The 14,794-nt window shown below is 46.1% G+C and overlaps 3 protein-coding genes across 5 annotated transcripts in view; 2 read left to right on the top strand and 1 right to left on the bottom strand.

Moving 5' to 3' along the window:
- The first annotated feature begins 1,144 nt into the window (after window positions 1-1,144).
- LOC133365914 (cytochrome c oxidase subunit 6A2, mitochondrial) lies at window positions 1,145-2,980 on the top strand. Its single transcript, XM_061588368.1, has 3 exons — window positions 1,145-1,417; window positions 2,184-2,326; window positions 2,806-2,980. The coding sequence occupies exons 1-3, from the start codon at window positions 1,321-1,323 to the stop codon at window positions 2,899-2,901; spliced, it is 336 nt and encodes a 111-aa protein (XP_061444352.1). The 5' UTR covers window positions 1,145-1,320; the 3' UTR covers window positions 2,902-2,980.
- Window positions 2,981-3,067: 87 nt separating this feature from the next.
- LOC133365903 (zinc finger protein 501-like) lies at window positions 3,068-10,221 on the top strand. 2 transcript variants are annotated; one of them, XM_061588340.1, is made up of 4 exons: window positions 3,068-5,851; window positions 6,482-6,871; window positions 7,905-7,954; window positions 8,074-10,221. In XM_061588340.1, the coding sequence occupies exon 4, from the start codon at window positions 8,588-8,590 to the stop codon at window positions 10,073-10,075; it is 1,488 nt and encodes a 495-aa protein (XP_061444324.1). In that variant the 5' UTR covers window positions 3,068-5,851; window positions 6,482-6,871; window positions 7,905-7,954; window positions 8,074-8,587; the 3' UTR covers window positions 10,076-10,221. The 2 variants fall into 2 exon arrangements, with proteins under 2 accessions (XP_061444324.1, XP_061444325.1); XM_061588341.1 differs by lacking the exon at window positions 7,905-7,954.
- The window catches only part of ITGAX (integrin subunit alpha X), a 49,020-nt gene continuing 37,760 nt past the window's right edge, over window positions 3,535-14,794 (bottom strand). For both annotated transcript variants that reach the window (XM_061588319.1, XM_061588320.1), the window contains 10 exons: window positions 14,564-14,677; window positions 14,345-14,424; window positions 13,617-13,700; window positions 11,559-11,637; window positions 10,760-10,867; window positions 7,044-7,130; window positions 6,717-6,830; window positions 6,225-6,317; window positions 5,561-5,671; window positions 3,535-5,220 (listed from right to left, as the gene is read on the bottom strand). In XM_061588319.1, the coding sequence (XP_061444303.1) occupies window positions 5,101-5,220; window positions 5,561-5,671; window positions 6,225-6,317; window positions 6,717-6,830; window positions 7,044-7,130; window positions 10,760-10,867; window positions 11,559-11,637; window positions 13,617-13,700; window positions 14,345-14,424; window positions 14,564-14,677 (990 nt within the window). In that variant the 3' untranslated portion in view covers window positions 3,535-5,100. The remainder of the gene's footprint in view (window positions 5,221-5,560; window positions 5,672-6,224; window positions 6,318-6,716; window positions 6,831-7,043; window positions 7,131-10,759; window positions 10,868-11,558; window positions 11,638-13,616; window positions 13,701-14,344; window positions 14,425-14,563; window positions 14,678-14,794) is intronic.

Raw genomic sequence — 14,794 nt, 5'->3', positions numbered from 1 at the left:
CTCTCCCTGACCACAGCAGAGCTTGAACCTCAACTTTTCATATATACAGGAGCTATGAAGAGGTCATAAATGTGAACAGTTTTGCCTAGCAGGGATGATGGTTGGTTTCCAAACTATATTCTTCTTTTGGGTGTGGATGCAGGCCAGAGGTCAACTGGTCTCTTATAAGCCAGGCCTGCTCAATCGCTTCCCCTGTTGACTTTTTTTTTTAAGGTCATGCTTAATGCAAAAGGCTGATCATTTCAAAATGTTCATTTATTTAGATGAATTAGGTGAGTTTTATTGTGGAAGCTTGAGGGGCTTTTAATTCACAGGAGTTCCCTTCCCATGACCGTTAGCAGAGCAGCGTTACTTGTTCAGGCATGAGGATGGAATCGGAGTTCGGGGAGCAGGGTATGGTGGGGGTGAGCTGTCACCAAGGTAAGAGGAGGGCATTCTTCGGAACTGAGAAGGTTGTGGATGAGTTGACATGATGAACGTGATGCACCATCACTGTGGAAGGTGCACTAACTCTGATTGCCCAGTACTGCACACTGGATGCTCTTTACTGATGCAAAAGCCACAGAGACTGTGGTGGTGAGAGATCTGGAGCAAACATTAAGTTAAGTCTGGGTTCTTACAGTCTTAGAAAAAAGGAGAGCCAGGTTCTAATGAACAACTAAGAGCAAAGCGTATTAGGAAAATAAACATGAAAGGAGCACAGAGCACCAAAGTGAGGAAACTCATGCCAAAACCAGCTTAGATGGAAGTGTCAACATTTTTGTATGGCTTATTGTCTCAAACACTAATTTCAATTTGATATAAGACGCAGTGAAATTTCAGCACAGGTTATATCATATGCTGCTTGCAACAGGTTCTAGGAGCCTCATTCTTGTCTTATTAATGTATCTACTAGACTCTAATAATTATTCCATGCTAGATACCCCCCCCGCAAAGACTGGGCATTCTGCATCTGGTTTGAGTCTAGCTATAAATAGATCCCAGGAATCCAAGGGAGGGGAGGGGAGGGTGGTTGGACCCTGGGCTTCAAGCCAAACATACTGAGACCTTGGTCTTTTCAACATGTGTTGGTCAACAGCCTGCCTGGATGACACCCAAGCTGGGTTATGTTTATCTCTCCAATCTATTGGCCAAGCATGGTCAGATGGGCATAACTGTCAGGTCTGGGGAAAGGGGAGAAGAGGGTGGTGGTGTAGAGATTGTACAGGAAGGCCTGGACACAGGAGAGCAAAGCCAGAGACCAACCAGCCTGACGAGGAGAGGCCTCCAGTGTAGACACCCACTGACTGTCAGGGCTGCGTGACACCCTTGGCTTCAAGCATGATTCCCTGGTGGAGGGCCACTCGACTGGTGGCCCGGGGACGAAATCTAGCAACGGCAGCTACTAGTGGGCACCACGGTGATGCATCAAGTGGAGGTTAGTGAATTCAATAATAGACAGGACCAATACCATACTGACTAAAAAAAATATTGAGCTATGTGGCCCCATTTTCTTACAACATGTTTGCTAATTGTCTATTTCCCCCCTTTCTACTTGGATCCTAATGGCTCAGAGGAAAGTATGCACTTAATTTCCCCCCCAAAACTTTGTTTGAACTTGGGGGACATAAATGATGCCTGGGATATCATTTGCTCCCTGCTCCCTCTCCCCTGCCAAATTTTTGTTTCAAAGGATCTTTGCTTCCTTTCATACAATCTGTTCCCGGAACATTGGGAACGTGACAATGTATTTACAGATGCCTTTCTGAGGAGGCCTCTATGGGGTGCGGAGCAGTGTCTGTCTTGTTTTGAAAGTGTCTTTTTCTCCCCGCTGCCTTCTGCCCCCAGCCAATTAGCTGAAAGCCATTGCTTTCCCTCTAAGTTTGTGCCCAGGGAAAGATGCCGCTGTTTTGGTGTCTGATCTATTTCCCATAGAAAAAGGACAGCAAAGAAAGGCCCCATCAGCATGACCTTCTTGGGCCATTAGAGGGCACCGTGCAACAAGGACTCACAGAGTGGGTACTTGGCAGAGGGTCCTGGCTCCTTGAGAGTCAAAAGGTGCCAGTGGCTCAGGATAACACTGGAAGGCACTGTGCGGCCCCAAGGAAGCCACTTCCTTCAGGTAACACAGCCCTCCCCGTGCCGTCTGTTGTGGTTTATGCTCTGCATTCGGGATTATCCTGACTTTCCTCTCTGCGGTGCAGCCCGGACATGGAAGATCCTGACCTTTGTTGTGGCCCTTCCCAGCGTGGCTGTCTGCATGCTGAATGTCTGGCTGACACAGGCAAACCACCCGCACAAACCACCTGAGTTTGTCCCCTACCATCACCTGCGCGTGCGCACAAAGGTAAGAGTTAAGCAGAAGAGTTCTGGGGCATCATTGCCCTGATCTGATAGGGAAGGCTATTATGTGGCGCAGGACCCGGAAACTCGAGGAATCCCTGCTCCCACATATTTAGCATATTCCTCCTCAGAGGGCCTCCCTTTGGGGCTCCAGATCTCTGACATGAGGCAGGGGGTGACTAGGGAGGGCTTTTTGATAGTGGCTTCCCAAGGAGGTCCATCTGGCATGCCTAGTTGGGTTGGGGTTTTTTGGCACCAGGCAAATTATTGTTCCAGGTATTTTAATGTTGATGTTATTCTGGGTTTTTCTGCTGTTTTATGTCTTGCTGTGCTAGATGCTTTAAAAATTATAATTGTATCGATTATCTTAATTATTTTTAAGGGGGTACGCAATTTAAAATAAGGTCTGGAAGGGAAGGGGAGGCACCAATGAGTGGATTTCTGGCATCTCCTGTTTCTCAATTTTCTCTCTCTCCTTTTCAGCCTTTCCCCTGGGGTGATGGAAATCATAGCCTCTTCCACAACCCTCACACCAACCCACTGCCCACAGGTTATGAAGAAACAGGCAGCCACCACTGAATCATTGCTATGCTCTCTCTCTACTTTAAGACAGGTTTCCCTACACCCAGGGATAATAAAAACGCTTTTTGATGATGGAGCACCTTTTTGGTATTTCAAATTGGATTGTACTGGAGGTGGTTTTAGGGAACAGGAAAAGAACTGTCCCTCTTCTGCCAAATTTTCAGGGGGATGACATCAGCTGGGAGACTGTTGAGGGCTAGTGGATTAGAGAATAAAGATTTCAGCCAGGGCTGCTGAGGTGAGGTTCACCTAGAGATATACAAACCCTCCCCCCAAAAGGAAGTCCTTTATCCCAGATAACCAACTGCCACTGAACAATCTGTCTTCACTGTCATTTTATCTGGTCCTGTTTGCATTGCCATGTTCCCTATGTTTACAGTTTGTAAGATCCCAGATTACCAAATGTGCACTTTACTCAAGTTTGCGCTGCTTATTTTTTAAAAAAATGTTAGTATGTGGATGCAAACTTACAACTACAAAGTCCAAGACGCAGCATAACTGTATGTGAAATAAATAACCCTGAGACTTATTCTGGCAGGAACTGTTTGTGCAGTAGATTAGGTTGCAGGAAGAATAATCTAGTAATAATAATAATAATAAAAATTTATTTAGCAGACGCCCATCTGTCCGACTGAACGGGCACTCTGGGCGACGTACAATATAAAATACAATATAAAATACAATCTGCTCATATACATAATCATCACATTATTAATATCATAACATCTCATCTGAAGACCATCTTACATTAATACAGTGTAAAACCTAACCCACCCCAGAGATCCCATAGGTCTGCCTGAAGAGCCAGGTCTTCAAGGCTCGGCGAAAAGTCAACAGGGAGGGGGCATGCCGAAGGTCAAAGGGAAGTAAGTTCCAGAGGGTGGGGGCCACAATTGAAAAAGCCCTCTCCCTGGTCCGCACCAACCTAGCTGTCTTAGTTGGTGGGACCGAGAGAAGGTCCTGTGAGGCTGATCTTGTTTGGCGGCATATTTGGTGATACTGGAGGCGCTCCTTCAGATAAACTGGGCCGGAACCGTATAGAGTTTTAAAGGTTAAAACCAACACCTTGAATTGGGCCCGGTATACAACTGGCAACCAGTGTAATTCAATCAACACTGGGGTGATATGATCGCGGTGGCGGGTCTGCTTTATTAAGCGTCTATCTTCTATCTATCTTCAGCAAAACAAGTGCTAGGCAGTAGAATTTTAACATTTCACCTAAAGGTATTTCATCCAAATTTTGTGACTGAAATATTAAATCCCAAAACCTGGGTTAATTTATGGAAAATAAATATATTTGCTATTTTTTGCTTCCATGATCTAGATATTTGAAAACCATTTTCTTTTTGCCAGAACTGGCGGAATTAGAGAATGGAGATAGTGGCATCTAGACTATAGGGGCAGGGACCAGTGAATAATTGTCCTTGAGGACTGAGAGGAACTGTGCAAGACACACATGCCTCAGCCCTTGACCACTTAAGCAGCTAAGGTGACACTGCCTACATTCTTTTTTCAGGTTGCTACATCCATAAGGACAAGAAACTTAAAAAAAATTTTAATTTTTTTACACCAGGATGAAATTCCACATTACTGCAGGAAACAAAATATGCAGAGTACAAATATGCACTTGCCTGTTCCTGACCCTGGATACAAAGATAAGACACTCGTTCTTGCACTAATATATTTCTTCAACATATGATTGATCTTTACCAGCCCAAAGGCCTGGGGCTTAGAAGCCATGATACTGAGCTTTCAGAGCCATGATATGCATATTTTCCTGCATAAAAAGCACTTCTTTGTAGGAAATGATCTGCTGATTTCTTTGTAGGTCAGGATCAGGAAACCTGTAGCTGTTGTTGGACATCATCTCTATCGATTGGCCACACTGGGTGGTGATAATGGGAGGGAGTCAAACAACAACACCTGGAGGGCCACAGGTTCCCTATTCCTGATTTAGGTGATCACCTGTGACAATCCCACATGTACATACTGTATTTCATTGTGTGGATGGTTCATACACACAGATGGTCATTCCCTGCCATCAAAGCCCTTCCTATTTAAGGAAACTGCAGTCTATGAAGCAGACCTCAGCTACCCTCTGGAGCAGTCCTCTCTTCTTGTTCCATCCATTTGAGTATTGTGGGAGGGCCAGAAGACACACCCTACAGAAGGAATGGAGTGGGTGGGTGGGTGGTGTTATCCTTTCGTCGCAGCAGCAGGGCTGATGTCAGCGCCACTGTCTTGCGGGGGTCCAGCCACCTCACCATCTGCAGCCTCATCCATCATCTGCTTGTACTGTCGCTTGAAGAAGCCAACCTGGAAGGAAAGAGAGATAATTCTGATGAGTATCCTGTTCATGTTTGGGGGATAAGGGTTAAACAGAAACAGATCATTCTGGGGAGAATGCATAAATGGCAAATGGCACCAGCAGAGTCAACGAAGGAAGAACAGACTAAGGAGGTACTCTGGGTATCCCTGCTTAGGGTGGTGGCTTCCCCCCCCCCCCGCTGCCCCAGCCAGCTCCCTCCTTGTGGGCCCTGATTTGTTTGTTGAGGGGGAAAGCTACAACTCTGCACGCTGTAGCAGAAGAAGGTGGCACCCAAAAAGTCCCTCCCAACTCCCTGGCAGGCCTCCCTCTCCATATCTCTGCCCTCACCTTGTACAGAACTGCAGCAATCAGAGCAAGGAGGATGAGTCCTCCCACGCTGCTCCCAATGATGATGGGAAGGTAGTTGTAGGGCTCCAAGAATTCCACCACAGTCTTCCCCTACAGGGTAGGAGGGATCAAATGGAGAGAGGAAGAGTGGACCTGATCTCATTCACTGGAACCGTTCCTCGTCCACAGCTATGAAAGATAGCCAGGAACCACGACTCCCTCCCACCTCCTTCTAACCCTAGACCACATCCTTCGACCAAAGAAGCCAGGAGTCCAGGCTAGGATTGCCAGGTCAGAAGCATTGCAAACCCTATGATTTTAGGGGCGGGTCCCCAGTGATGTCACAGGGTGGGCCCCCAGTGATATCACTCTCAGGCTTTGCCTACCCCCCACTTCTTTCATCAGTACCCTGCATTGGGTGCTTACAGGCCTCCTTTCTGCTCAACCTTTGAGGAGGCCTGGGCTCGCTCACTGCAGCTGCTGCCGCCACTGCCTCTGGCACAACCTTGCAGCCTCTCCTGCCCAGAGATTGGGGTGAATCCCCCAGAGACCTGGGGAAGACCCCCCAAAACCCAGGGCCTCCAGATAGAAGCGCAAGAGTGGGCAAAGCTAGTCCAGGCTCCCAGCTATAACCAGTGGGTGGCACTCCCCCACCCCTCCTTACCTGGCTCTGAACAAAGCCCTCTTTCTGGGAATATTTTTTCTCATCATAGGAAATCCTTGCTGAGCTCACAAGGGTCACTTTCTTCTGCTGGGTCTGGAAGACAGACAAGAAGCCCTCTCAGAGGTGGGAGGGTGGGTTTCCTACAAGAATTCACCAAGGAAGGGTCTATGTGGAGTCCTTGGCTCTTTACGCAAACATTCTTTTGTAAGCATAGAGATGCAGCTGACTTGGGCATGTCTTATTTTTTTTATACACAGTTCTGACTCTCATAGTGTCCTCCTAAAGAATCCTAGGAACAGAAATTTGATGGCAGTGCTGAGAATTCCAGTCTTCCCTGCAGAAGTACAGTTCCTGGGTTTCATAGTGTAGATGTGCCCTAAGAAGCAAGGGATTCTGGATGTGCAGCATAGGAGCATGTTAATATCCTACCAAGGAAAGGTTCATGTCCTTCCCACCTTTGGACCAATAAAGACCCAGCAGCAGCCTCCATACCTGGGAGACCCATTTGAAGCTGATGTTCCCCTTGATCCTGAACTCCAAAGGTTGCTGCAGCTCCAGGGATGGAATGTTGCAAAGGATCGTTTTACAAGCAGCCACAGAGCAGTCCTAGAAGGAGGCAGAAGGATATCCTCAGATAAAAATCACAGGTAGTGCTGAGGTTGAGTATGGATACTTCGTGACTTAAAGGGTTGTACACCACCCTGATGTTTTACAATACAGTGGTATAGAAATACTTTTATAAATAGAGGCACCCAGAGGCACCCAGTCCAGCTACTTCTAAATTAAGGCTGCAAACATAACAGTTGGTTATATACTCACCACAATGGGATACTTCTTTAGTTGGTTCACAAAATCCTTGGACCCTGGAGTCTGTCTTTCAAGGGCACACTGAGCCAGGTGGTGCAACTGGGGAGGGAGAGAGCATCTCAGATTTGTAAGGGGCTAAAATGGAAATGGACTGCCTTCAAGTTGATTCCATCTTATGGAGACCCTATGAATAGGGTTTTCATGGTAAGCGGTATTCAGAGGGGTTTTTACCATTGCCTCCCTCTGAGACTGAGAGGCAGTAACTGGTCCAAGGTCACCCAGTGAGCTTCATGGCTGTGTGGGATTCGAACCCTGGTCTCCCAGGTTGTAGGCCAACACTCTAACCACTATGCCACACTGACTAAGTGGGGTCTTTCCCCTTAGCCGTGGGAGCCTTCTGCTTGTAATTCATAACTTCCCACAAGGGAGCACTGTGCAACTAAACAAGGAAGTTGGTTCAATGCTGAAGGCACAGGCAGAAGATCACTTAACACAGTTTAACTGCACTGAGAATGAATGATGGGAAATGGGATGCAAAACAGCCATGGAAGTCTGGCATCTGCCATGCTTATGGGTAGAATGTAGATTCTAATTTTGTTATTGTGAACAGTGAACCGGCAAGGTGGGATGAACATAAGCATTGTTCTGCTGGATCAGACCAAAGGGCCAACTGGGCCAGTAGTGGCCAGCCAAATGCTCCTGGAAAACTCACAAGCAGAGCATGATGGAGACAGTTGTTTGTCTGTAGCACCTGGTAGTCAGAACACTGCTTCTGAGCATGGAGGTTCTATTCTCTGCTCATGGCCAACAGCCATGGATAGACTTATTCTCCATGAATTTGTCTTAACACCCTTTTGTTTCATTGATTTATAGCACGGGTATCCCGCTTTATAGCTCAGAGGGGCTTACAAAAGATTCTCAAGGTAAAATCGCATTCAAATCTAATACAGGCGTAGAAATTACAGAGTGAGTGTCTATATGGAAGCAGGTTTGTTCAGACAGCCTTTCTTGCCATCATCCTCACTCTTCCCTTCTGTCATAGGCAGCGGCTTCCACCAAAAGCTCTCTGAGGCAAGAGCGTGGCGATGGGCAGTTGGATCTCCCTCATCCTTCCCTTGCTTGACAGTTGGCAGTTGCCAGGCAACAGATCAGGCCTCCTCCTCCTGTGAGGATTCTAAGTGCCATCCCGTCAGCTGTCTCTGCAGCAGGAGCTGCCGTGTCCTCCTCGCCTGGACATTGTCACCCTGGATCAGAACCTGGAGGCAGCGCTTCAGGAGAGGGACTGCTCTGTACCAAAGGCTAGTCAACCAGAATCTATACAACTGCCTTATACTTATTTAACAAAATTTAGGTACTGCTTGATTGTGGGAAACCTCTAAGCGATTTACAAGGAACGATAACTTGAAGAACGTGTGCTTGAGCTTGCTTTCCTCTCCCATTCCTTTCTCCTTTTGTGTCAAGTCTTTTTAGATTGTTAGCCCAAGTATAGAGACCATCTTCGTACTGATTTTTGTAAGCTGCTCTGAGAGTCTTTTTGGCTAAAAGGTGGGGTATAAATGTATAAATGTCATATAAACAAACAATGCTGTCTGAGGCAAGGAGATGTTGCTGAGCAGCTAGAGAGAACAGCGGAGAGGCTGTGCTTCCGGGGTAGGTGGGGTAGGTGTGTCAGGGTGCTGCGTTTGGAAGCTTTCCCGCTGCGAGAAGTCTCTCGCTTGAAGGCAACGTCTGAATGGAGCTATTGGCCCGCACATGCTGTGCACAGAATGACACCCACGTTGAAATCTGGATTGTCCCATCCATGGAGGGGAAGAGAGAGAGTTGCCTCAGAGCCAACTCAGGGGCTGGTGACTTTTGAAGACGTGGCTGTTTACTTCACAAAGGAGGAATGGGCTCTCCTAGACCCAAAGCAAAGAGCCCTGTATAGTAGCATCATGCTGGAAAATTATGGGAATATAGCCTCACTGGGATGCTCCATCCCGAAGCCTGATCTCATCTGCTGGCTGGAGAGTGCAGAAGAGCTGTGGGTGTTGGGCTCTCAGACGCCGGGTGAAAAAGAGATCTCTAGCACCAATTCAGATGACTTGAATAAAAAGAATGTGTGCCCTGAGTGTAGGAAATGTTTTACTAAGAAATGTAACCTTGTCAGACACCAGCAAATCCACGCAGCAGGGAGACCTTATGAATGCTTGGAGTGTGGGAAATGCTTTGCTCAACAACCTGTGTTTCTGAAACACCAGAAAGTCCATTTATGGGGAGAGAAACCCCACAAATGCCTGGACTGTGGAAAAAGTTTTGCTCACCTCTCTGTCCTTGTGACCCACCAGAGGGTCCACACAGGAGAGAAACCCTATAAATGCATGGAATGTGGGAAGTGTTTGGCATTGCATGGAGACCTTGTGAGACACCAGAGACTCCATACAGGAGAGAAACCCTATAAATGCTTGGAATGTGGGAAAGGTTTTGCTCGCCAGTCAAATCTTGTGAACCACCAGAGAGTCCACACAGGGGAGAAGCCCTATAAATGCTTGGAATGTGGGAAAGGTTTTGCTTGTCATTCACAACTTGTCAGCCACCACAGAATCCACACAGGAGATAAACCCTATCAGTGTTTGTTGTGCAGGAAAAGTTTTGCTGAGAGATCAACCTTTGTGACACACCAGAGAGTCCATACAGGAGAAAAACCCTACAAATGCCTGGAGTGCGGGAAATGTTTTGCTCAACATTCGAATATTGTGAAACACCAGAGAATTCATACAGGGGAGAAGCCCTATAAATGCCTGGAGTGTGAGAAATGTTTTACTCGCCAATCGTACCTTGTGGCCCACCAGAAAATCCATACAGGAGAGAAGCCCTATACATGCCTAGAGTGTGGGAAATGTTTTGCTCAGAACTCAACTCTGATACAACATAAGAGAATTCACACAGGAGAGAAGCCCTATAAATGCCTTGAGTGTGGGAAAGGTTTTGCTGATAACTCGGGTCTTGTGAAACACACACGAGTCCACATGGGAGAGAAGCCGTATCAATCCCAGGCATTTTAAACTGTATCTTATGTGTATTTTATAGTGTATTTTAACAGTATTGCATTATTGTTGTATTTTGGTGTAGTTTGGTTCCTTGCTTGTTTGTTTTTTTATTCTGTTATATCTATTGTATTTATATATTGTGCTTGTTTTATTTCTGATGTACACCGCCCAGAGAGCCTTTTTGGCTTAGGGCAGTATATAAATAAAATAAAATAAATAATAAAAATAAATAAATAGATCTGTCAGCCCATGAGGGAAGTTGCCTTCTCTTGATTTAAACCCACCTAAGCCCACTGACTAAAAGCTGAAATAGGCAGGAACTCTGAATTAAGACCCCAGTCTCTGAACAGGCAGGACTGATGCTGAGAGGGGCTTCATCCACACAAAAGGGACGCTTGCTTACATTTGCATAAACCTTGCCTCTAGAATATGGAAGAGGAGATAAGCCACTCTCGGTATGCCCTCCTGTGATGGTAGAGAGAATAAATGAATTATGTGGGGTGTGTGAATAGGTATTTTATTTTGTCCGTCTTGAATCTCCAGCCAGTCAGTTTCACCGGGTGACCGAAGTTCTAGTATTATGAGAAAGGTTGAAGAATTTTGGTTTGTAAAGTTTTGCCACACTAGTTCTTATTCCAGTTCTAATAACCCAGAGTAAATAAAGATAATCCCATCATATGTGGTCACAGAGGGATATACCTCAGGAGGCATGTCCACGGATGCGTCCCAAACCCTGGTCCCATTTAGTTGTACGGGAAACTGAAACGTCACTGAGACAGGAACATTTCGCCAGTAGGTGTTCTTCACCTGAACAAGAAGAAGATCCTGTGTAAGCATGAACAGGAGCCCAGCACTCTGTCCGTTGCTGGTACTAACCAAAAGACATTTCTCCCATTCACAATTATAGGGACGGGGGAGAAATTCAATGTAGTTCGCATTTAAAGGCGAATCGACCTAATTTGCACTTTTTGAAACAATATTTGAACCGAAGCACAGCCGTCCTTCAAAATTTGCCCTGCTCCAAATTTTGAGATGCAGTTCTCCAGCCAAATAATGTGTACAAAAATGTGTATACTAGGGTAAAGTGTGTATAAAGATATTCATGAAAACAACATCCAAAAATGCATTATATATGGGAACATTGCTTTGCTAAAATGTATATATTAAGCAAAACTGCATACAAATGTATGCAAGGAGAAATTCGCACTAAAATGTCCATGAATTTCCATTCCCTGCAAACTGAAGACGACATCATGTGATTGCCAAGAGGCTTGCCTGCTCACTTGTCAGAGTTGGTCCCTAGAGCTGAAAAGGGTTCCCGCCTCTGATGTCTGATCTAAGGTAAGAATGTGAGCAGCCAGGAGGCCGGGAAGCAGAATGGCTGCAGCCCCCTTAACACTGGCAGTGCCTGTGGACATACAGGCCTGAACATCTTCCTGACTCTTGACCTCTTGCTTTTTCCAACTTCTTAATCCCACTGTGCTCCACATCCCCTCACCTCATATCGGTGTTCCACAGTCTGACTGCCATCTTCCTGACCAGCAGAAAAATCGACATACTTGGTTGACTCATCAATACTGGAAGGAAAGAGGTGAGGACTTGAGAAAAATCTCTATGTGATAAAGCAATCATTCTGGATTTAATTGATGCATCCTAATGACCATATGGAAATCTGGTGCTTTCCTATAGCAATTCAGATAGATCCCATATTATCCAGTGGCCAACGCCATTCATTTTAGTATGTCCCCTTGAGATGTGTACATTCTGTCTGACCCCAACACAAGTAAGTGATTGATATTAGTAATGCACACTGACCTAGAGGTAAGCCCTAATCTAATTCAGTGGGACTTTCTGTATAGATGTGCTTAGTTCTGCACTGTAAGGCAATGGCCAACAAAAAAAAATTGCCTAGTTTTTTTTTGGGGGGGGGAGGGAGGTCAAATAACTCAGAAGTGGCAGATTATGTCCAAAAGATTTAAATCTAGAATCCATCCCACATAATCCATTAAACAGAAAAAATGAGAAAGACGAGAATATCAAATATGCATTAAGACAGAAATGGAGCTTTAAATATAAAGAGAAAAAATATACACTAGATCAATCCTAACAAATTTGTTAAGGAAATATGATGCATTGGATGCGAGAACGGAAGTAGTGAGCTCTTCTTCCCTCCCTTCCAAAGGATCTAAACCAGGGCAGAAAATACCCCGCCTCTCAGGCAGGCAAAAGGAGCAGGTGCTGCAGACAAACTACATTGCTGTGATGGAGATAAGACCAGAAGGGGGTGAGGTCTCCTCCCATGTTTGCATTGATCAAGACGGCCTTGTCTTTGGAGCGAGGACTTGCGGAGTAACCTGTCTCAGGACAACCTCCTTCACAGAGGGGCAGTGGGGCCGTGGGGCCTCTCCCACTCCCACTGGTTGACTATACGATGAGATGAGACGGTTTACCCAGGTGGCAGGTTTTTTTAAGTGTCATCAAGCGCAGCAGTGAGACCATTCTGACTGTAGGGGCACAGCCCATAGGGAAAGTCTGCTGTGGAGGCTTCATTAAAACAAAGCGAAGCTGCACGACAGCATGGTAGTTCTGTAGTAGGATGCTGTTTCAGCTCTCTGCCCCAGGTACCAGAGTGTCTTGGGCCAATCCTTCTCAGCCTGACCTTTTTTCACTTGATCAGTTTTTCTGTGGTATAAACCCTTGAATCTTCTTCTGACTGTTTGCAGCAGGGGTGTGGAACCTCAGGCCCAGAGGCCAAATGTGGCTCTTTCCTAGGCCATGCCCCCTCTGCAGGCCACACTCCTTAGCAGCTCTGCTCTGCACCCTTCCCAAGAGTTTGTGCCTGGTTGGAATGTGTCCTTAAGCTATGATAATGCCTCTTGCTTGCTTGCCTGGATGGAGGACAGAGAGCTGTGTGTAGGAATCTCTGACTTTTACATGACTGGACTATAACCAACTGTAGAAAGGGAAGCGTCATGACCATGGCAACACCCATTTCCCCCTATGGCCACACCTACTAATGGCATGTGGCCCCTGGAAAGTTGTGTATGAGGGAGTGTGGCCCTTGGAATGCAAAAAGTTCCCTACCCCTGTTTTATAGGTGTAGGAGGTGAATCAGAAGTTGAAATGAGCTGGAAGACAGTCAACAATCCTAGAAAACCCAGCAAGTCCTGTCTTGCTTAGGTCTTTCAGCTCATGAAACAGAGACGGGGATTCCTTTTTGGTGGCTGGAAATGTACAGGTCCACCATGAAACCCAGACCCAAGATAAATTTTTAAAAAGTGTGTGGCTATCACCCTAAGACAGCCTTTCCCAACTAGTGGGCCTCCAGGTGTTGTTGGACCACAACTCCCATCAGCCTCAGCCAGCATTGCCAATGGTCAGGAAAGATGGGGATTGTGGTCCAACAACTTCTGGTGGCCCACTAGTTGGGAAAGGCTGCCCTAAGACAACAATCCTAAGAAAAAAACATTGGTTGTAATGTGAAACAAGCTTTCTGACAGTCAATAGTAAGTTGTGATTGTGAGAGTGGCGCCCTACAATACTTGCAGCTACATACGTGTTAACAAAGATGTATACAGCGTATTTGACAGGCAGCTTTGCTTGGCGAACCATGTCCTCAGTGAGGGGGGTGTTGTTTTCACTGGGAGAAAGAGAGAGAGAGGCAGAGTGAAGATCGCAACATCAAATCACACAAGTCACCGCCCCATCATGTGCTACTAAGTACGACATGGTCTTACACCCTCCCCACCAGAGTGTATGAGGGATGCTTGAGGATTTCACTTGACCTGATTTGCACTTCTTGGACTAATATGAAAATTGGAACCCACTTAGTCTTCAGCTTTCACACTTCTCTGAATTTTGCAGTACTGTCCTTAGCTCAAAAACTGTGAGAAAGTGCATGTAAAATGATATTTTAGGTTAAAATGCATACAAAAATGTGTATATTGTGGAAAAATACATTCAAAAAGAATTCAATTGTTGTATGTTTTTTTTTAATCACATGGAAACAGGACAGAAGGGATATATGAATGAACATTTACAAAACTCACATGGACCTGAAACCACAGATCCATCCACCCCATGAGGTCTATTCTGTTATCAAAACTGAGAACCTCACTGCTGAGATGCTGTGCTTCTCCAAGTCCCAGGAGACACCTACACTGTACATTTAAGACTGCAATACCTACCTGAGAGGAGGCCTCATTGAACTCATGGCTGCTGATTTTACTTGGATTTACATTTGTCCTGTAGGAACACCCCCAAGCCAGGCCCCGCAAGCCTCACCTGCCAGCTGTGGCATTGATCTGCACCTCACTCCCCAGATCTGCATCCTGGGAGATGGAAAAGGTGGCAATGAAAATAACCTGGAACAGAAGATGACACAAGACGTGCATGAGAGGGCAGCCAGATGTTATTTGAAGGGAGCTTGTCTACTCCATGAAAATGAAGCTATTAACCAGATGGCCAAGGTCCCCTGCCCACATGCTAGTGGAAGGACTTTACCTCAGCCCCACTCCGGAAAATGGGGTGGTTGATGTTACAGGTGGTGTTCCTCACGGGGTCCTCCTCTGCAGCACGGGTGGAGGCACATTTAATGACAATGTATTTCCTGTTGGACTGAAGAGTGAGGGACCAGATTGAGGAACCAGATTGAGGAAGTGGTTAATATGGTGAGTGGAAAACTGTTAGGCCAACCCCCAACTCTGGTTCCGTGATACCTATAGCTCCCCTCTG

The sequence above is a fragment of the Rhineura floridana genome, chromosome 11 (genome assembly GCF_030035675.1).
Source record: "Rhineura floridana isolate rRhiFlo1 chromosome 11, rRhiFlo1.hap2, whole genome shotgun sequence".
Classification (NCBI taxonomy): Eukaryota; Metazoa; Chordata; class Lepidosauria; order Squamata; family Rhineuridae; genus Rhineura; species Rhineura floridana.
The sequence above is the reverse complement of the archived record's forward strand: the minus strand, read 5'-3'. Positions and strand labels throughout refer to the sequence as shown.

Bases quoted from the DNA above. Each gene is read 5' to 3' on its own strand.
- LOC133365914 (XM_061588368.1), top strand. From the start codon at position 1,321: ATGATTCCCTGGTGGAGGGCCACTCGACTGGTGGCCCGGGGACGAAAT. The intron at 1,418-2,183 runs GTTAGTGAATTC...TCTGCGGTGCAG, and splicing joins CGGTGATGCATCAAGTGGAG to CCCGGACATGGAAGATCCTG. The intron at 2,327-2,805 runs GTAAGAGTTAAG...TCTCCTTTTCAG, and splicing joins ACCTGCGCGTGCGCACAAAG to CCTTTCCCCTGGGGTGATGG.
- LOC133365903 (XM_061588341.1), top strand. From the start codon at position 8,588: ATGTATAAATGTCATATAAACAAACAATGCTGTCTGAGGCAAGGAGAT.